Source organism: Lepisosteus oculatus, chromosome 13, assembly GCF_040954835.1.
Source record: "Lepisosteus oculatus isolate fLepOcu1 chromosome 13, fLepOcu1.hap2, whole genome shotgun sequence".
In the NCBI taxonomy this organism is placed as follows: Eukaryota; Metazoa; Chordata; class Actinopteri; order Semionotiformes; family Lepisosteidae; genus Lepisosteus; species Lepisosteus oculatus.
In genome coordinates, this window is record NC_090708.1 from 21,987,697 (window position 1) to 22,009,457 (window position 21,761).

Sequence of the window (21,761 nt, forward strand, 5' to 3'; positions counted from 1 at the left end):
CATATGAAAACTCTTGGCTTGCAACAAGAGTTTGCCTTTTGGCAAAATATACAGCATCTTTGACCTCTTCTGTTCTGTTAAGTAACCAATCATGTTGCTCTAAGATTAAGTTGGTTCGTTAACTGTACCGCCTAAAGGACCGCCTTAATTTCAAAGCACCTGTAAAAGCTTGTCGAGAGTCAGACGTCAGAGTGTGAACCAGGAAAGACACAAGGAGCGTCCGACGGTTACCAGGAGACAGGTAGCTTACTCATTTTGGTATTTAGAAAAATAGTTAATAAATCCAGGATTTGTACCGGTGCTTGTGTATTGCATTTGATTACAGCCATGTATGTAATGATTTATGTACTGAAATCGCGATCTGAAATAAAAGAATAAGGTTTGTTCTTCAACTTTTTGACATTTTGCGGAATTCCGTTTTATACTGTATGATTTCAGTTTTAAAACAGTACATATCGGGTAATCCACTTTTTAAGCTTTGACCTTAAACGCCGCATATAACGCCTAGAGAATGATGTAATAGGAAATATGATGGTTAACCTATGTAATTGGGACAAGTGATATGATATTTGCAATTGAACTCAATAGTTTTACATCGTACAGTAATATAACCAATAACTTCAGATGATAAACTGCAGGAACTGTGATTAGACTGTCCAGAAAAACGCGATGTAAGTGTAAGGAGTTGTTGTTGTTATTATTATTAGTCTTTGGCAGATTTTAATGAAGTTCTTTACAAGTGCTGTACTACGTGAAGGTTTTGGTCAGAGTCTAGACAACAAGTAGTCTGCTTCAAAGCCAAAAAATAAACTGTTTAGAAAAGGGTTGGAGCATCTTGTTCCGGAGAGAATGACAATCCTGCGAATTTTATACCTTGGGAACGGGCGACCCCTTTGGCTTCTGGATTTTGTTGCAAATGAGTTCTTAATGGCAGGTTAATTGATTTATAATTAGGGTAGCCCAGTGATCCAGTGGCTAGTTAGTATTGCTGTCTCACAAAGCTGGGTTTTGTGTTTTTTGGTCAATTTCCTATGGAGTCAGCATGGAGTTTGTATATTCTCCCAGTATCTGCATGAGTTTCCTCCCACAGTCCAAAGACATGCTGGTACAGTAGGTTAATTGGGGTCTGGGAAAGTCTTGGTTGAGTGTGTGTGTTCGTGTCTGTCCTGTGATAGACTGGTGTTCTGTCCAGGGTGTACCTTACCCTTTGCTTGCTGTTGATTGTGTTCCAGCTTCCCAATTACTCTGTATTGGATAAAGCAGTATAAAGAAAATGGATTGATGATGTACAATTTGTAAGTTGTACACATTTGTACAATGTATAATTTGAGGTGTATTTTAAAAATGTACTTTCAGCATTGCAGAAAGCTGAATGGGATTTGTAATTGGTGTCGATGCTGCACCAGTTTCTGAGTTTCAGAATTTACCATATACAACTGTGTTGAATTGAATTGAACCTTTGCCAAAGGAAAAAAAAGCTAATTGTTAGAGTGTTTGATAGTGCAGTTGGTCATTCCTACAAATCTATTCATTGTACATTTGCCACATATTAAGAGCTGTTTAGCTATATAAAGGGGCAATCAGTTAATAAAGAGCTTGACTGCTGTTAGGCTGTTCTGTAAGCTGATGTTGGAACAACAGATTGTGGGTATTTTTCAAACTGATGACAGAATACAGGAATGGCTAGACAGCAGAAAAACAGAACAGTCTCCCAGGACAAATAGTGTTCATTTAGCCATTTTCTAATGTTTTTCTGCCTGCAGGTTTAACATGTCTGCCGCTAAAGAAGATGTTATTTCACCTGATGAAATGAGAAAGAGGCTTTACCAGACGTTCAAGAACCGTGGTGTTTTAGATACTCTTAAGGTACGTGTAGGATTTTGTTTCGGAGGGGGTCAGGGGTGATTTAGTTCTTGGAAATTCAACTATCTAGCCTTTCTCAACCATTAACATTTTCGTCTCAAAATGTGCCGCCTTCTGAAGCTTATAGTCACCTTCTTTTAAGTGCATATTTGAAATTATCTGACTGTTAAATAGATTGATTTAATTTTACAATAGGGAGACAGTCAGCTACAGAAAACGGTTGCCTAGACTATAAGAACTAATTATTAACAGACATATTTCAATTAACCAAAAAAAGATTTGCAGGTAGTTTTCAGGTAGTACATGTAACAAGCCCTGTCCCAAATTAATAAAAAATGAATGACAGGCTGCATGACAACATTTATGTCAACATATACAGTATTGCTCTGTGATACCATATTCTAATATATTTTTTTTTTGTGGGCTTTCCTATCTAGACGCAGCTACGTAACCAGCTCATTCAGGAGCTAAAGCACCCTGTGCTGAGAGGAGAGGTGGCTCTGAAGCCAGTCCCTGTGGAAGCTGATTCTGTCTTGGTGCAAGCCTCCAACAGTCTGGTAGCAGATCACTTGCGCAACGTTGGATATGAGTACACTCTGTCTGTTTTCTACCCAGAATGTGGCCTGGAAAAAGACAAGGCAAGTATTTCAGAGTTATTTATTTTGTTCTTAATTTACTAATATTAAGTAGGAAGACAAATAGTATGGTGGACATGCATAACATGTTCGGCCAATACAGAAGTTGTACTGTAACTCCCAGTGGAGTGTCCATATTGTGTTCATCATGTCCTTAAAGATTTGACAACTGCCATACTGTACTTCCCATGTGAGTGCTACTGACTCTAATCCGAAAAAATGAAGAACCCCCAGAATCGCCAGTGCTGAAGATTTTTCTAAACTCGAATGTTAAACTGTGTTTTTTTTTAAATTGACAACTTTCTGCTTACAAACGTGAGATTAAGCCAGGTTTTAATTTATTGATTAGATTTTGTTTTTGCTTCCACTCTTCCACTGAAAAGGTGTTTTCCACTAGAGATCTTCTTCAGCTAATGAAAATCAGCCCTCGCTCAGCCCTGTACAAATCCCTGGTACGTCAGACTAATTGTTTACCATGAGTTATTAGTAATATATACCACAGATTAATTTTCTTCTTTATGGCTTTGTTCCATAGTTTTGACTTAATTGTTTTAATTACAGACTTCAAGTATGCAAAAAGATGGCACAAAAGGTATGTTAGCGCTACCATTATTTGTCTTTTATGTCAAATATGTTTTATGGTAATGTGATGGCAACATTTAAAAGTAGTTTTTGAACGATGAGGATTTCTTCAAGCGTTAATTACTGAAGGCAGGAGCTGAATTCTGTTAGGTAATAAATCTAGTCACACAATCCACAAAATCTGAAGAAAACCCTTCTCAATTTTAAATATTTAACATATTCCACATTGCTTCCTGCCACATGGGATTCATCTTGCTTCAATATTTCTATGCACAAATTGATCCATAATGCCATTTACATCATGTAGTTGCCCAGCTCCTAATGTAACTGTAATTACATAATACAATTTTAAAGTCCTTTTTGTACCCTGTACAGAATTTATCTTATTTCTCACAACTGACTAATAATATGGTTTTGAACCATCATGTCGAAGTCTTTCATTTATTAGTGCTATGCAAATAAACATTTTAGGGGGTAGTACCTGATATTGTATATTCCAGTAAAAAAAAGCAAAACAACATGTTATGTTTTTTTTATCTCTTTCAGGTTTTCTAATGAAACTGCTTATTGAATTGACAGACCATCACTTGCACAAAGAGCATTGTGATACAGACACCCAGACAGACTCCACCCCACAGTACAGAGAATCCCTAGGTACGCACTTTAGCTACATGTAGAAATGGCAAAATCGTAGAAAATACAATTAAATATTGTTGTTAACCAAATTATTTTATTTTCTCCCAATAAAAGTAGCAGTGATTGCCACAAGAAAACCTGCTTTCTTTTTACCGTTATATAATTTATTTTCATAGCTGAAAAACTTCAGATGATTGATGATCAGTTTGCAGCCCTTCATCACCAGGGTAATAAGTGGGAGTCTTTGGAAGCCAAGCTTGCAGAGTACAGGAAGGAAATCGAAGCACAAGTTCAAGCAGAAATGAACCAACAGGTACTTAGTCATTTTAAGCCAAGTATGTTATTAAGCACACCCAGCTGTGTAAAATGGTCTTACCGTTTCATTACAGTTTCATCATTTTTCTCTTGTATGTATTTAATGTCAAAATAATTCACTTCACTTGAATTGCAGTGCTGTTTTTTCATTTAACAGTGCGAAAGACTGAAGGAAAATGAGATGATAAATTACATTGCGCTTTAACATTTTTTTTTTTAGATTTTGATGAAACAGTAAAAAAAATCCACAGCATATTTACCAGATTTAAATGTAAAGTCTCTGCATCATCAAGCACGTTGAGATGTAATGTATATGTGCAATGGGATATTTATGGAAGTAATGTTTGGTGCAGCTGCAGCATTTTAAAGAGGTTGAACTGGCCAGGCTTAAGCTGGAGGAAAAGGAAAAATCACAGAAGGAAGTTTCGGAGCTGAGACGGGAAATGGAGAGGACCTACCAGATCAAATCAGAAGCCCTGATAAACCGGGAGAAGAATGCCATCGAGAGACTACAAAAGCAGCAAGAGGTAATACAAGAGATAAAGGAAGGGAATAATCACGGGTACTGCATAACAGACGATTAAAAGATCCAGTGCATGCTTATGCGTATCTTTCCCAGCCATAAAGCCATAACAAACTTTAAAATATCAAACCTTATGTAAAAGGTCAATATAAGACTTGTACAATTTTTAAAAATGTTATATTTTAACTTAAAATTTAAGACAGCAGAGTGTTGTTACACCACAAAAGTGCGACACATCTTTGAACCAAGCAATGGAATAAAAGTATACATTTGATTATCCTAACTACATAGTACTACAGAGAACCTCATAAATACACTGTGTGGTTAAAAAAAATTGCGCCTTATTTTTAAAAATACATTATTCTTAATAATATATACATATTTAGTTTAGTTAAAAATAAGGTTTTTCTTAACATTAAAGCATATAGGTTATTGATGGTATATTATTTCTGAAATCTGACGCAGTGGTACACTTTTCATAAACGTTATTCTTTTTTTTTCTTACCCTAGATTGAAGAAAAAGAAATCTATGCTCAAAGACAATCACTTCTTAAAGAGATTGAAACAGTGAGGAACAGAGAGGCAGAACTGAAGCAAAGAATAGAAGCTTTTGAAATGTAAGCCAATAAAGTCTAATTAGCTTAATCACTGCAACAACAGACTATAATGATACCCTTGTGGGAAAGTAATGAGATTATACCTGTATGTGAACTCATTTGTATTAATAGCAAGTAAACACGCAGTTCACCATTGTCATTTCTCTCTTTATGTGAAGCTCTAATCATATTTATAACTAAAATGATTAAAACCTTATAGTGTAAGTCAACATACTATGTGCTGATCGTTTTAAAATTATTTTTATAAACAGGCTTACAGGTTTACCCACAGGTTATGTCAGCTGTGCTTAAGCAAGAACATATAGTTTCAATTAAACTATATTAATAATAAAATTAAGAAAAAGCAGACCTTAACAAATTAAGATTTAATGTGTGGATTGATTTTTATGAGGTACAGTATGTAGCTAAAACACGCTAAAAACATGTATAACATAGAGCTGTACATTTGAACATAGAGCTTTTTTCTGTCTGTGACTAAGATGTACAGTACTCATATCTGATAGCTCTCTGACACTAGGATTTGAGACACTGTCTAGTGGGGCTAAGCATTTAGACTTCAGCCTTATGTTATTTCAGAAAATCCAAAAAAGCCTGACTATTTACGAACATTCAGCAAAGTGTGATAATATAAGGTTGTGAATTCAATGTGCAGGGCAACAGATATACACAGACAACACAAACAGCAAAAGTATCTGGAATGGTATTATATATATATATTACCCTTCAGTATTGTTGCCCTCTGTTAAATCCATCTATGTAGCTTTTTTTCTTGTTTGTTGCATAGGAATTGCAGATTGCAAGACGAGAAGACTAAGACTACAGAGGAGGCTTTAAGACGCAGAGAGCTTGCGGTTAAAACCATTGAAGATACCTATGATCAGAAACTAAAGAATGAGCTTCTAAAGTATGAATGGCCTCTCATGGATTTTACTGTTTGCTTTTCATGTTGGAAATGAATGTTGGAAATGTACTATCTGGAGTCCTACACCTTTGTTTTGATCAACAGTATGGTATATTTGGATCCATATGATTTCTGGCTGTGGCTGTTCCTGCAACCTATGATGTATCCATAATTAAGCAAAATGCTCCATCTGGTGTTAATTTGGTTAAGCATTAGCTGTTCTTTTTAGTAGAATAGTAAAAAAGCTAGATTCCTCTTGTGTGCTGAGTGCTTACAGGAAACCTGAACACTCAAGCACACAATTGTACTTTCAGCGTCTGCTAAGGTCAACTTGCCATAGCAGTGCAGAGAAATGTTTTCTTGTCTCACTTCAGTCAAACCTGTGTTGAGCATCTACTACAGATTAAAGAACTTCACATTCACCTTTTCATTCCTCACACATTCACCCAGCAGGTGTCACTGTTGGGCAGAGGTAGACAATGGGAAATGTATCAAGAGAAATAATGTCATCACATGTTGTGTGAAAGGGCCAATGCAAATAACGTATTTTGTATTACCATCCAAGAGTAGTGGCTTAATCTGTAAGATGAATGATGTTCTATTTACCAAACAAAATATTTTTCTGTTTAACTGAAACAATCTGCTTTAGTTGGAGAGGATTAGAAAGTCTTTTGTCTAGATGTGCTACACCTCTTTCAAAAAAAAAAGAGCTGACTTTTATACTTCTAGTACAGTTTTACTGTACTCAAGAGAGGGAACAGTATTCCTAAGGTTTCTGAAGTACGATATTGGCCTGGTCCATTTTATTTTCAATAGAATGTGCTTTATATCAACTGCAGGTAGAATTAAGTGAATCATCAGTCACTCAATTCTACTATATAGTTATACACTTATCCCGGCCCTGTCATTAACTCAGACTGTTAAGATGCAATTTCAGAGGCTATGCTCAATTCTGACTTTTTAGTGAAAATATAATGTTCTTTTAGCTTCACCACAAATGAAATGATTATTTAAGTATTTTAGTCAGTAGATCTAACAAGTATGAACAGCTGTCATTGGGCATTACAGCAATATACTAGAGCACACTGCAGTCAGAAACACTGGCAAATGAAATTGTGTGAATTTATCATAAAAACAGCATGGCATGAATTACTATTTATATTACTAGTGCATTCACATCATGTTCAATCAAATAACATTTTGTATATTAATTGTTAGCTGGTTGTGTTCAAGGCTGCGATTAAAAATGTATTGATAAAATCATGGCAGATCAAAAAATGTTTTTACCATCAATCAAAATGATAGTTAAGGGTTTATAAGTGTTTATAAAAGCAACAAAGAAAGAGGAAACAATTGTTTCAACCATTCTTTTAATCTGTGTATTTTCTAAATATGAACTTGACGAGTCTAATTTTTTTTCTTAGGTATCAACTGGAACTGAAAGAAGAATATCTGAAAAGAACTGAAAAGGTCACTGAAGATGAGAAAAGGATTAAAGGTGTGTTGCCTTTTAAAATGTTTTTTATAATGTTTTTTTTTTCACGAGAATTTTTAATACCTGCCATCAGAAATGCTCTCCGGTAAAAAAACAGTTGTTTGCAATAGGGGTCAATAAGTCAGTGGGTCCCAAGGTTTGCCACTTGAGTGTTTTACAGCAGATGACACTGCCAGAAGCCCTTCAACAAAGTAGCTGAGGAAGACATAATTTAACTAGCATCCCATAGTAGCTCACCTGAACTTTGACAGAGAAATAAAAAATGCAGAAACTGCTTTTCCTCAGTTTATTAACACAAACAATCGCCAATACAAAATCGAAGTACAGCCAAGCAGCGTTACGTGTCCTTTGTAAAATAGTGCAAATGATCATGCAAATGATAGCTTAATTCTGTTTTCAAAGAATCTCAGTGAAACAGCTAATGTAGAAACAGAGTACAAACAAGCAGCGGTTAGTTTTTGCAACATCCGCACACGATTTCACAAGCTGCTCATGTGGCAAGTCTTCCGGGCAACCATGATTTTTATGTAGCTTGGTCCAGAAATAACCAGTACGTGCTCCATATCTGATGTCTGCCTCACTCAGAATCTATGGGTTTGTGCTTTAAAAGTGGTTCACAATTCTCGCCCAGAATAGTTTTTTTGTTCCAGTTTTATACACGGTTACAGTTGCACTTTTAAGTTTTGCATTTGCCTTAGCCATTATAATATATAAATATAGGTCCCGCATAATTTGTTTGCAATTACCTTTTGTCTCACGTCTATGCTTCTTCTTAGCTGAAAGCCTCCGTTTACGGAAGGAGTTGGCTGTTCTTGATCAAAAGACAGAGGAGCAGAGACGAGCCATTGCTGAAGTGAAGCGGCTGCAGGTGCATTTATGTTGCGATATTTTCTGCGTGTGTGAAACGTATGTGTGTTAACTGGGTGCCAGGAAGGCGACACTGAAAGAAGATAAAATAGGAAACCGTGGAAGGTGAAGCTGTGCTGTGGAGTGGTCTGTCAGCATGTGTTGTAATATTATGTTTTGGCCCCTGATAATAAACGTCTTATGCTGACAAGAACCGTCACACTTATGTAACATGTTCCTTTTTAAAAGCTGGCAAAAATAACTTTAAGCAGTGGAGTGGACTGCTGTGCTAATTTGATATAACATGAAGTGATCTTTTCAGCGGTGGTTTTAACTCTGATTTAAGTGTACATGGAAAGTTGGAAAAATTATCATCTCAATCTAGAAGGCAACAGCAGAGACCAGTGATGGTCAAAAAGCATTCTTTTATTTATTATTTTACATATATATATATGTTTTAATTACAAAAACTGTATTTTAATTTTTTAATCAGAAATTGTATTGATGTATTTTGGATTTGTTCTGTAGCGTTCCATAACCAGGTTTCGGCTTTATAAGTGGGCTGAAATTAAAGGTTATGTTACTAATTGCACAACAAGGTTTAAGAGGGAGCACCATGATGCTGTCCCCAAAGCAAATAATTTCTTATTTGACTTTCTCTAGGTAGAGCTGGATGCCGCAATGTCACAAATATCTTTACTAACACAACAAACCAAGCTGCTGAAGGAGAGGCTGGAGGAGACTACAGACTACCCAGTGCTCAAGAGAGAGAGGCTGGAGCTCCAGGCCCAGGTGAGGCTCATTACAAGGCACCTTGAAGACACCCAGGAGGAGAACCGCCAATTTAAAGCAGGTGAGTGCGTCATCTTCCAACACCGTCTGGAGGCTTGTGATAAAACTAATCTTGGGTTTTCTCTGTAGATGACTGAGACTAACCGGAAGAGTCAAAATGGTTTCGAAAACCAACCAAAGCCTTGAGAAGTTTTTTCTTAAGTTTGTGTGTGCGTACATATGTTTTAAACATCCACCTTGACCTATATGTTTACTGTTTTAATTAGCCAGCACATTCCCAGTGTGAATTCCCAGTTCTCTGAATGGGTATGAGTCCAGCAGGGGCAAGCTGGGACCAGTATTGTGGGGGACTTATTTAGGACACTCTGTGCCTGTCAATGTGCTGTTTCTTGGCAGCAAATCCTGTACCACAGACAGTGCTGGGAAACAGACTCGAAGCCCTGTGAAGCAGGGGTCAGCGCACTAATACCATAGGACAGACAGCCTTCTTTATGGGGGGCTGAGTGCCAGGACAGAAGCAAGAGACTGCATTGAACTCACTGTTGTTTCCTGTTTGTGAGGGAGATTGATTCAGGACTGTTACATCCACTTGCAATCGTCAGCCAAGTAACAACTGCTTTGCATTGATGCTAGGGGTTGCAGAAAAACTAGACTCTTTTGTACTCAAGTTAAGATATGTATTTTCTCCATATGAGGGCAGCAACACATAAATATAAATATTGTTTGTTTTCCTTGACTTGTGCTGTTATATTTTGTGTAATAAATGTTCAACAGCACAATGTAATAAAACTAATGGGCCTGACAAATGTGATGCCAACAGCACCTTTAACAGTTGTTTATAAATTGTTTCTGCCTCGTCCCTTGATGATTAAATCCATATCAATCCATCTGTTTAAGGTAGTTTTTATCAGAGACACCATGTATGCTAAAAGACAATTAAGGTGTCACCTTTATAGAAGCTGATTTACAGTCAATGACATACTTAAGCAAAGACACGGAGAGGACTAAATGGAAGAAATGGTTATACTATCACAAATAAAATGACAAAAACAGTGGACATTACAACATTAAACTGTCCAGTCTCGGTGTAGAGTGGACGAATGGTAAAGAACATGATACTAAATGAGCTGCAGAAATTTGAATGGATGTGCTAAAGATGGTTTGTTGATGCATTGAGACCAGTTAGGAGAGAGATGCACTACTCCTGTCTAGAGAGAACAAGGACTTGGACCCGAGGCTGAGTGAAGTCAGATAAAAGATGCATGTTCTTTGAAGCTTTTCAGCCACTGATGCATACTGGGTTAGACCATTCACTCCCTTTGAATTTTTTTAGGAAGGATTCATTCATTCATTCATTCATTTTTGATGATTTCATTGTGAACGTATCTAATGTTGTAGAAATATGCATTCAAAATGTTGTTTTAAATTAGTTAAATTGTGTCTTATCTACCATATGCTACGATTAATACTATCATAAAAGTAGAGTATAACAAACTATTTACTACATTGAATGAATTATTTAATAACATTCCTGGGGATGGAGGGTGCTAAACATTGTAACTGACTTCATGTGGATCTCCCAGTGTGAAATTTGAATCGTCCTACAAAGGCTATGTGTGAGAAACCAAGACTATTAATGTGCACATTTGCACATTACAAGTTACGTTTTTTATTCAGGTTTAAAAAAAAACAAACTAGTTTTGTAGTTTTATTTGCTAATTACAGGGTGTTGTTTGCTTTTGTAGCGCTACGTCAGCCCACTGCTGAGTACCTGGCTCTGCAGACCGAGGTGAGGAAAATGGAAAATGCCAGGAAGCTGGATGAAGAGGAGTTTGAAAATCAGAAACAGGTGCTGGAGACGCAGTTACAAAATGAGGTCAGAAAACCAGGCTGTTTTGTACGTAGACTTGCGTTTCAAAAGTTGCCATGAAAGAAAAAGGAAAACAATATTTAGAGCCTATGCTGCCATGTGAGCTGTGACATACTTGTGCATCTCTGCAAGCATAATCTCTGGCGTGAATGCTGTTTCATTTTGAGCACAGGTGCCGCAGTCTCTTGAGGCTAACTGGTGCTTCAGCTAGGCATGGTCATGCAGCGTGTGCCGCAAAAAATGACTGCTCCCTTTTTATTGCCTCATCAAAATGTTTGCTTTCCAATCAGTACTCCCACTTCAGCAGACACATTTACCTAATTTGCTTCACTCACAAATCTAATCTTGCAAAGACAAAGAAAAGGCACCAATCAGAATGTGCTGTTCTGATTAAACGTGTCGATTAGCACATCCCATGTGTGCAGTCTTATTATATGTTATGCTCTGCCGACACTTGACCTGGAGATGGAAGATTTTTGGCAGTGCTCCTGTCTGTGATAGAACAACGTTTGGTGCTACAGAATAGCACTGCTTATAGCACCGGTTTTTGCACCCATGATTCCTGGAGTCTCTTTCATTGGGGAAATGGTAAATAAACCAAGACCCCCTAACTCAGTTGTGGCATTGTCTGAATTGAGAAGCTCCTTCTTTATTTCACAGATTGAGCGTTCTGCTCAGTTGAAGGCCCAGCTCATGGAATGTGAAGAGAGAGCAGAATGGCTAGCTACCCATGCAGAGGATGTGAAAATGCAACTAAAACAAACACAGCTGGGTTAGTCTTTTTCCCTGTTCGCTTTAAGTCATCCAAAAAAATTGAAGATAATCGTAGTCTTATGTGACCTATTTACAAAACATGTATTTTGGGGGTAAAAAACATTTTTTTTAAACTTTAAAGCGCACAAACAACGGTGTTTGATTAATTTTCATTGTCACCTGTCATACATATTAATAGTGGGTAGCTTTGGTTCAAACAGAGGTACTGTACAGCATGTCTTGTCCAATTAATGGTGTTTCTGATACCTTTCTGTACTGCTACCTGTTACTTTGTACTGTTGGTGCAAAGTTATAAGCAGGTTGAACAGTATGTGGACCAGATTGCTTTTCTACAACTATACAGTGCTTATGAATATGGAAAAGCTTGAAATATAATGTTTTTAAAACAGCTGTTGTTTAAACATCTCTGAAAATGAATGTAAATCATGATATACGAGTGCTTCAGATCATTACATAATATTTCCTGTGAATGAATGGCTGCAAAATAAACAACTGAGATATTCTATGGCATTGTGAATCCATTGTTTAAGTGTTTCAGACTGAGGAGAATCTCAGAGCAATTGATTGTGTGTATTTTATGCAAGTGTGTACAATTAATAAGAATTACATAATGATAATCCGTCTTAATTTCTGCATATGAATCACCTGCTTCAGAATGATTTTTAATTTGTTTCTCCATACTTTCTATTCAAAACCAATATAGTTCCTTGCAATCCAGCCTTTTAGGAGTTTTTAATCACCAGTACTATATTTGTCATCTGTCTTTTTCCTTCTCTTTCTCTGTTCCGCATCTTGTGATGGCTGCAGCATTGGAAAATGAAGTCTTCCGCAACCCAAAGCCTTCTCTAGTCGATCGCTCTGTCCTCGATCTCACTGCTGATAGGATTGTGCCGCCTGATCTCTACGTCGATGGGCCTGTTCAGAAGAGCAGGAGAGTACCTGGGGGCTCTCTCTTTGAACCTGCAGCAGGCCTCGCCTCTACCAGTCAAAGACACTTGAGGCCCCGGGGCAGCTCCCTGGACCCCGACACCGAGCTGGTGGCGGGGGCTAAGGCACGAATCAGGGAACTGGAAAAGGAGGCGGAATCTCTGGAAGAGGCCTACAGGAACTACCAGCACAGGGTCATCCAGGCAGCGGCATTGAGCGCTCCACCACCAGGGCCGCAGTCACCCCAGCAACAGCATTGTGTCGCCCTCAGCGGGATCCCCTCTGCTTCCCCCCCCAGAGTGACATTCGCGGATGACATGCTTGGCTCCCATGAGCTGCTTTCCGGTCAGTTTAATGGGCACCTGCTAGATTCCTTGAGTATATTTGGTGGAGCGGAAACAGCAGGGGTTCAGACCCCACCCGAGCGAAACTCGCCCAGACGCCTGTCCTCCACTCCTCTTTCGACATCTAAAAGGAAATCTAGGAGGGGAACTGCAGAAGGTAATTTTACCTTTTACCAAGTGGAATATGACATGCAGTCCTTTTATTTATTTTCTGCATTATTCTTTATTACGGATTAGCGTGCTTCTTTCCTGAAATTGGAAGCTTATGTTTCTAGTTTCTTCCATGTTCCCTGTTTTGTTTCTGCTGTATGGGCCATTTGGCACATCACGCAGCTCAAACACAAATTAGTTTTACGAGTGAAAGGATCTGAGAATCCTATCCAGGTGGTTCTCGAACAATGCAATGATATTGACTTCAACACCTTGACTGGGTAGCTAACTAGACTCGCATAGCCTTTTGTGTAAACTAGTGCTTCCTCTTCTCCTCTTTATGAGCACAAGCTCTTAGACCCCCTTTTATATATCCTTAAAATAAGTTTTACATGTCAGATGATTTTTGTCATTAGGTAGGTTGCATTAATTTGTTGCAGTGAACATCGGTTCGCATTTATTTCCATATTGTATTAATTTATACAAGATACACTGATTTGTTTCACAACAGAGAAGCAGTGAAAATAAAGTTTTTAACATCTGAAGTGAATAGAATGAATAAATGCTGATTGTATATAGTTGCTAGCAGCCCCTTTTACCACATGTTTTGCTTTAATAAGATACTCTAAGATGTCATTCATAACCATTACCAGTTGAGTTATGATTGTAACATTGTGCACAGTACATGCTCCAGAGTAAACAATGACTCTTTTGAATGAGTAGTGCTTCCTATGCTGGTCTCTTAAAATAATGGAAGGGGTGTTAGTTCATATGCAAAATGCTCAGGGTAATTCTTTTTGATTTACCTTTATCAGGCACCAGTTGTACAACTCTTCTTATCTCGGAAACACAAAACAGTTAAAGTTTTAATTAATTAAAGGTGAACTCATTGACAACAATAGTATTTTTTGTTCTTTAGATAAAGATCATTCCCATACAGCCTCTCACCACAGTTTGCCTGAATGGCAGATACCTCCTAGGGATCACCCATCGTCTTCTGCTGATATCAGCGTTCTTGGCAGTCCTCCTTTAAAAAGTACAGCTAGAGAACATGCCAGGTAAATCAGAATTCACATTCGCTGCGTGCTGTCGTGCTCTGTCGCCTTATGACAAGAAATGGTGAACAATGTAGAACAACAAATACAAAAATAAAGCAACCAAATCAATCATGGAAAAAGAAATCGTGGAAAACCCGCAGAACTGCAACTTAATCCCTGGGGATCCTGAATGTCTCATTCAGTTAAAAGGCTCCCTTCAAAGTGCAGGCATGGCCTTATAGCAGCAAGGATTCTGGTTTTAATTAAGTAAGAATGTAGATGGGCTATTTATGGGGACCGAACCATCACTGCTTTCAAGAAGTTGGCAGTGAAAAATCAATAACATATTGAAATGCTGCACTCTTTATATAACCCATGGAAAAAGTGCCACAGCCCTGCATCTACTTAATATTTGTTTAATGCTTGGATGTTTGCTGTTAAAGCAATGTGAATGGCAAAAAATGCAAATGTGCTTCATTTACAGTATGTTTGTATCTCCTGGTTCTGAAATATGTCTTATTGACATACATAATGTTGTATTTCTTTTCTTCTTACAGTTTCCAAAAACCAACTGAAGGTCTTTTAAGCTCAGGGTCTTCACCACCTCCTGAAAAGATTTCTGTTCAGGATCTTACAGAACCCTCAGGAGGTAAGTTGTCATTGCTTTGCATTTTATCAGAAGAACTGATCCTGAAAAGAACAGTTTTTGTAGCAATATCTACAGTAATTTACTGTTATACTGTGAATCACTTAGCCTTTTCTTTTAAAAGCCCAGCTTTTATCACATGAAGGTCCTACAAAACTCTTTGTACAAATAATTTGCATGCCATGCATAGTATTGTAAAAAACTAACAGATGTTAAAACACAAGAATAAAATCATAACATTTTACAGTAATATCTACATGATGTTCTTTGCCAATTCCAAACGCTTTTGTTTTTCAACACATTTTTTGAAAATGTTGACATCTGTTTTTCTGATTTAAAAAAAATAGGCACGAAATTTGTACCAACATAAATCAAATAGAATTAAGTTAATAAAGCTGTAGCGCCCAAACTGTATTACATGCAATCTGGAATTAGTCAGGTTTTCACTTTAAAGAAACACAACAAACAAACTGAAATGAAAATTGCCCTAATTGAAGTGTTTGCGTTTTCATTTTCTTCAAGGTCTACCATATACAGCAAAGTGTAACTCGGGGCTGTTTCAGTGTCCCATTTCCTCTGATGTTGCTGCCTATATGGTTGTTACATTTGAGGTTTCTGGCTATATGAGTTTGTTGTGATATTTTTACAGTAACGGGGAAGTGAATGTTTTTTCTTTCAGATGTCCTTTTGGCACAGTTAGTATTAAAATGTAGATTTTACAGGCATTATTATGTGCCATATAGGCAACTGTTCTATAATTACTACATATCCACATAAATATAAGAGTCTTTTCTGTACTTGACAACCATTAAGGGACTTCCACTGGAGTACTGTTTATTTTTGGTTCAAAGTGATTCACATTTTCCATGATGAACCTTGTATAAAACTGTTCTTGTTTTCCTGTCTGACCTGGTTGGTACTGTACAGTATGTGTACTTTTTAAATCAGTTGAGTCTTCTTCAGTGTGTGTACTGTGTATATATGACATGGAACAATGTAAAAACTTTTTGGGGGTTATCAGTATATTTTATACAAAACACAGTAGTTTCTAATTAAGTATAGTGGAATTGTAATTCTGATCCTGATGAAGCCTTTTGTGTACCAAGATTTATGTAGCATTTAGTTTTTTTCCCAAAGGAGGGTGATTGTGAGTCAAGCTTATCTTATAATTCTATATAAAACATTGATTTGTGCCTGACGACACCCTAACAACTATGGGTGTGCACTCTTTCTTCTTTTTAAAAAAAAAAACATTTCTTACCAGTTATCACAAATAATGTGAGGATTATTGACTATCAAATACGTAATCATTACTCGATAATCAAGTGTTGAAAAAGAAATTGGACAACCATGATGGGAAAGCTATGAAAATATTTAAGAAGCACAGCAATAAAATGGAGGCAGGGACTAAACAAAGGAAATACCACAGAATGACAGTTCACCACACAAAATGTGTGAGCAAACACATTAAAACTTAAACTGTTTTGTTTTTTCATTTAAACCAAATAAGTCACTTGACAGTAAGTTCATATTTCAAGCAAGAATGGATATATTTACAGAGCAATCTGAGCGCTAACGGGCACAAAAGCAGCATCCCAGGACTCTCCACTCCAGAGTCCTAACCACTGCTCCATACTGCTGCTTTGATTTATTTGGGGAAAACTAAGCCTCTATAAAATCTGGAAAATGAGTCATTTACTTAGCAAAATCCTTGAATCGCTATATAAGATTTGACACGGAAACTGAGAGAAAAGGGTCACAAAATTCACAAGAGCAATTCTGTTTTATTTTCCGTGAGCAAAACCAAAATGCAAACCTTTACTGGAAACAGCACCCAAGTTTAGAATTCCCCTGTCAAGTCGCTGAAGAAGCCTGTTGTTTTTTTACACAGAATGACATTAATGGAAATTCCTGTTCTAGCAGGATTGTGACCCCTCAGTATTCTGGAAACTCGAGCCTGCTGTTGCGAGGAGGAAACCAAAGTTGCCTACCACTGAGCTGTATGTGTTGTGTTAAAAGAATGGGCAGCAGGGTCAGGAGAGTTACCAGGAACTGATTTCAAATTAAAAACAAAACTTCACGCTATTAAGGACACAAGGTTAGCTTGAGAACCCTTACTGTAGTATTTAATCATTTTAAATATTATTGGCTTTAAAATTAAAAATTAAAATCCATTTTAATTTTAAATATAAAATGTTGTGCGCAATACTTTTGTTTTTTACATAAAATGTTTCCCATTCATTAGCTATTTACAAGCTTAGACCTGGCAGAAGTAAATAAAGAAAATGGCTTTCATTTTTGTTAAATACATACTTGGTTTATAGGTTCAGGAAGGTTCTGGCCTGGAAAAGGCACAGTAGCTGAAATATTATTTAAACCAACCAGTGCTATATAATGGCCTTTGAAATGTGCTAGATATCGTGTGACCTCTTAAGCTGACAGGGCAGGGTCGGGACACTGTGCTTCCGAACGGTCCAGAGCTGGATTTACCCCCTGCTTTCTTCCAGCGCCCTGAGCAAACGGTGGAAAGCTTGGACTGTGCACCGCGCCGCACGTCCACTTCACTTTCATCACCATGCCCCCGGAGGCTTGTCCTGCCAATGCTAGATTATTCACGGCAATTTCATCTCCCATTCACTATAAATACCTCTCGCCCTTCAGGTCTTTCCTGTTAGCTCCCTTCCCTTGGCTGTTAGAAGCACGCACTAGCACATGACCAAAACACGTTTTTAAATGAAATCATAAATACCTATTGCACGACGTCTGCGCCCAACAGCATTGATCTAAGCATTATCACTAATGTCTCGCATACTTCTTCAGGATTCTAGTTCAGAACAACCAGACAACCTTCCCGTTTGAAGTTTAACCTCTGTTTTCAAAAAGTGGACTGTTTCCCGTGCTTGAAGTCTAATTGTTTGTTGTTTTTTTGTGTGGCATTGCACTATTTTTTTTTGGGCATGAATCACCATCCAATAACAAAAAGAAAATATCTAGAGCATACTGTAAGTTATATTAATATTTCGCCTACTGTGCCTTTTCCAGACTAGTCAGTGAATGCTTTCTACCTGAAAATATCAATCGGTTGGACCTGATTTACGTTTATGTATTTAACAAAAACGAAAGTTATTTTACTTGCTTTTGCCAGTTCTGAGCTTGTGAATCAGTGACTAATGATTGTGACACATTTTATGTTGTGTTTAAAGGCAGACTTGTGAAGCAAATTCATTGTTTTGTCAACATGCCAAGTCTATAAACTGGTAAAGGACAAGTTGTTATGTCTCCTTAATGAAGTGCTGGCTGATTAGGAATTCTGTGTCCGTTCCCCCATCTTCCTCCGTTATAATGAGGAAATAAAGAGGCCATTGTGCTGTTTTTATTCTAGATCACAGCGACATTCCGAAGCAGCTTGAGAGTGATGTGTCCCATCAATCTGGTGAGAATATGAATAGGCACAGTGTCACCACACCAGAGCCAGCAATAGCTACTTCTCAGCAAGACCTCGGTGAGTGCCCATCTAAATCCTGTCCCCATGCTCATTACGTGCAAAAGCAGCATAGCTGAACCTTTTAGAAGAGTTATCATTGCTGTATACTGTGCAAGCATCATAATATATACTGCAAGACTTAAATGATACTTAAGTTAATGGCCCTTATTTGCCATAGAGTTCCTTTTGCATGTCTGTACCTATTGTAGTATACTACACTTATATTTATTCTCGGCTCTGTCCAATATGCAGATGTAAACTAAGCAGTGAAGATTCATGAAATATCCATATGGTGCTTCCATAATTGCTGTACTGAAAAATAAAAAAAATGAATAGAATAGAAGACTAACATGCTTTTTAGAGAATTTATGCACATTTAGAATATATTTCTCTTGATATTGTATGAGTAGATTTGATATAAGTGTAATATTTTGAGGGGTATACATATGGTCATACAGGAGACAATTTCACAATCAGTAGCTAAACAGGGACATGGGTTCTCAATTTGAAACTAAATGGGAATTCATTTAGGGTGGAGAATTGGTAATACTGTTGTACTGGGCCAAATGAACTCCTCTCGTTTGTGTTCTTAGGTTCTTTTGAATGCTCATGGGTTTTGGGGACCAATTATAATAACTGAGATATTTGAAGATTTATTTAAAAAAAAAATATTGCAGAGTCAGTTGAGCATCAAGCTGCTGAACAGCAGGATACGGAGGAGGAGGAGGAGGCAGAGAGATGGGAGCTGGAGAGGAAGCAGCGAGAGGCCAGGAGACTGCAGGAGAGACAGGAGGCCATGGAGAGGGAACAGAGGGAGCTGGAGAGGGTGAGGCCTCGCTTATCATTTCGGTGTAAAAGCCTGCGACACTTGCATCTCTGCCACCCTTTCTAGTGCGAGATCTACTGACAAAAACAGCCAGCTGGCTTCTGTGACGCTTGGCCTTTTCAGACGAGCCAGTATTTCCTTTTTTTAACCTTTTATCTATTTATTTTTATTTTTCATTTCTTCAAAAAAAAACAACTTTAGCAGCGTTAAGTGGTTAGATCTTTGTTGTATGATTAGACGAGGTGGATGAAGTTGATGGCACTAAGAAACGTGAAGTACCAGCTATTCATTGTCTTTCTGTACGTCTCTATTGAAAGCTCATGGAAGAGGAACAGCAGCATCGTGAGCCCAGTTTGAAAGGACCGGCAGGGAATGACACCGCATCCAAGGACCCTGAGGGAGAGGAGGCAGACCCAAGATCTAAAACAGACCCTCTTGAGAAATACATGAAAATTGTCATGCAGAACAAAGAACGGGGTCAACAAGAGCCGGTAAAAAATATGTGGTTCTTTTAACAGCACCACAGGTTTGAATAATCACAGTTTTCCTAAGTGACTAATGATTTGAAAGTACACAACAGCTGTCTTTTTTTATAATAGCTATCCAGCTGTTGTCCATTATCAGGTAGTAGTTAGGGCTCTGGACTCCAGACCACTGCTCTTATAACCCTGAGTAACTCAAATAGCTTCACTCAAAATTGCCTCAATAAAGAGCCCCCTTTTATAAACGGGTACTTTCCAGGTTGTCATTGTAAATGGGATTCGTTTCTCAGCTGACTTATTTAAAAAAGCATTTGAAAAAATCCTGCCACAAAACATGGTGCATGTTTGTGCTTTGCAGTGACTTCTTTCATAAAAGGCCTTACAGAGCGAGTCATTATAAGTGCTTTTCTTTGAGCCACAGTATTGCCATGATGCCAAAGCTATAGTAGACCTCGTCTCATTTTATTTCTGGGTAAAAGACAATAATTCTTGTGTATTAGAGATTGGAAGTGCGTAACTTGCTTATCCCAGCACAGAAGGAAAGTTGATAAAACAATACCAAATCCATAATTCGAAATATCTAAATTAATTCAATTGATTTTCCAGAGTTCAAGCAAGGAAGCAAGAGAGCAGGAGAGCTCCATAGCTGAAATACTGTCTGAGAAGGATGAAAGGTACAGTGTGAAAACCCTCTTTTATGTTTTTTTGCATCAACAAGATATTCAGCCTTGTGTGTTTGTGAGTGATTTGGGGAGTGTTATTTAAACAACATCGATCTGATTCAGTGTTCAGCAAAACGTCTTGTTAAACTGTTAAAACTGAAGAGGGCCGAGTCCAGGACAAGTGTTGGTTTATGAAAGGGGAGTGCCGATTGAGAACTTACAATCTCAATAGTGAATAAGGAAAACGGCACCAAGGCGGAAAGGCAGGGGTAGCACTGTGAGGGTCACTTCTTTTCACTGTAATAGACAGACATGACTGGAAAACTAGACTCTGAGAAGATTCAGTCAGCAGTCCTCCTGTTCTGATTGTTCATATTTAACATTCTTTGCAATAATGTCACCTTTCTAACTGTATCTCAGCCAGACGGCCTCATTGCTAAAGAATAGCAGTAAATAGAATAGCATGATGGCTGTAAGGTGCAATGAAGGCTTATTACTTACTTGATGTTTCTTTCTGTTCCAGCATTGCTGCCCTCTCGCATGATGATGCCGATGATGATTTTTGGTGAACTTATCTTTAAAGCTGACCTTTTCATTTAAAGCACTGTTTGTTTTTTTGTGCATAGTGTCCATAATAGTATGTTAAGGATTAAAGTTATTTTAAATGGAAGAAAAAAAAGTTTTCACCTTTTTTTCCATATATCCCTGTGACAAACACTGTATCTCACATTTATGGTCACACATGCTTCCTGTTAAGAGAATAGAAATACAATGACCCAACCTTTTCTTTATTTTACGTATTTCTACAGCAACTTTTTAAATCCAAATAAGCAACAACTAATTAATGAAGTTCTACAGAAATCACAAGCTACTAAACAATATGCCTTGTTAATGTTTCTGTGCCCAATAAAATGGTAAAGGTCTGCTTAGGAATGGTTTTCCACCTCGCTAGTAGTTCATAGATCGATCACTATGGAAATTGCACATAACCCCACAAACCCTGCCTTTTCTGTTCAGACTGGTTGTAATAAAAACAAGTCTTCATGAAAGAAGCAGTTTTACTCACCTGGGCTCATTCACTGCACACTGTGGAAATGTATACTGCACTACATTGTACATTACATCATTATATCTTAAGTCTTCTTAAAATTTAATGCCATAATGCACTACATGAATTACTTTAATTGCTCAAAGACTCATTACACTTCTGTTAACAAAATAATTACAAACCTGGTATTAGCCACATGTGCTGTAAACGTTTGGAATTTGTAGTTTAAAAAAAACAGATTTTTTTAGGTCTTTTATTTCAATAAACATACATACAATAAGTTTATTTGTGTAGTACAAAACATAA

At 37.5% G+C, this 21,761-nt stretch overlaps 1 protein-coding gene across 3 annotated transcripts; it reads left to right on the forward strand.

The window, feature by feature from the left end:
* The first annotated feature begins 8 nt into the window (after positions 1–8).
* ofd1 (OFD1 centriole and centriolar satellite protein) lies at positions 9–21,086 on the forward strand. 3 transcript variants are annotated; one of them, XM_015361607.2, is made up of 23 exons: positions 9–241; positions 1,764–1,866; positions 2,301–2,501; positions 2,882–2,950; positions 3,060–3,090; positions 3,627–3,734; positions 3,893–4,029; positions 4,385–4,558; positions 5,065–5,171; positions 5,956–6,075; positions 7,497–7,570; positions 8,344–8,435; positions 9,077–9,266; positions 10,951–11,081; positions 11,736–11,847; positions 12,657–13,277; positions 14,190–14,328; positions 14,865–14,956; positions 18,336–18,455; positions 19,115–19,263; positions 19,581–19,754; positions 20,352–20,419; positions 20,931–21,086. In XM_015361607.2, the coding sequence occupies exons 2-23, from the start codon at positions 1,771–1,773 to the stop codon at positions 20,974–20,976; spliced, it is 3,051 nt and encodes a 1,016-aa protein (XP_015217093.2). In that variant the 5' UTR covers positions 9–241; positions 1,764–1,770; the 3' UTR covers positions 20,977–21,086. The 3 variants fall into 3 exon arrangements, with proteins under 3 accessions (XP_015217093.2, XP_015217094.2, XP_015217095.2); XM_015361608.2 differs by lacking the exon at positions 9–241 and adding an exon at positions 291–379; XM_015361609.2 differs by lacking the exons at positions 9–241; positions 1,764–1,866; positions 2,301–2,501; positions 3,060–3,090 and having other exon boundaries at positions 2,876–2,950.
* The last annotated feature ends 675 nt before the right edge of the window (positions 21,087–21,761 follow it).

Excerpts from the sequence above, each read along its gene's own strand:
- ofd1 (XM_015361607.2), top strand. The coding sequence starts at position 1,771 with ATGTCTGCCGCTAAAGAAGATGTTATTTCACCTGATGAAATGAGAAAG. Across the intron at positions 9,267-10,950 it reads GAACCGCCAATTTAAAGCAG|CGCTACGTCAGCCCACTGCT; the intron begins GTGAGTGCGTCA and ends TTGCTTTTGTAG. Across the intron at positions 19,264-19,580 it reads AACAGAGGGAGCTGGAGAGG|CTCATGGAAGAGGAACAGCA; the intron begins GTGAGGCCTCGC and ends CTCTATTGAAAG.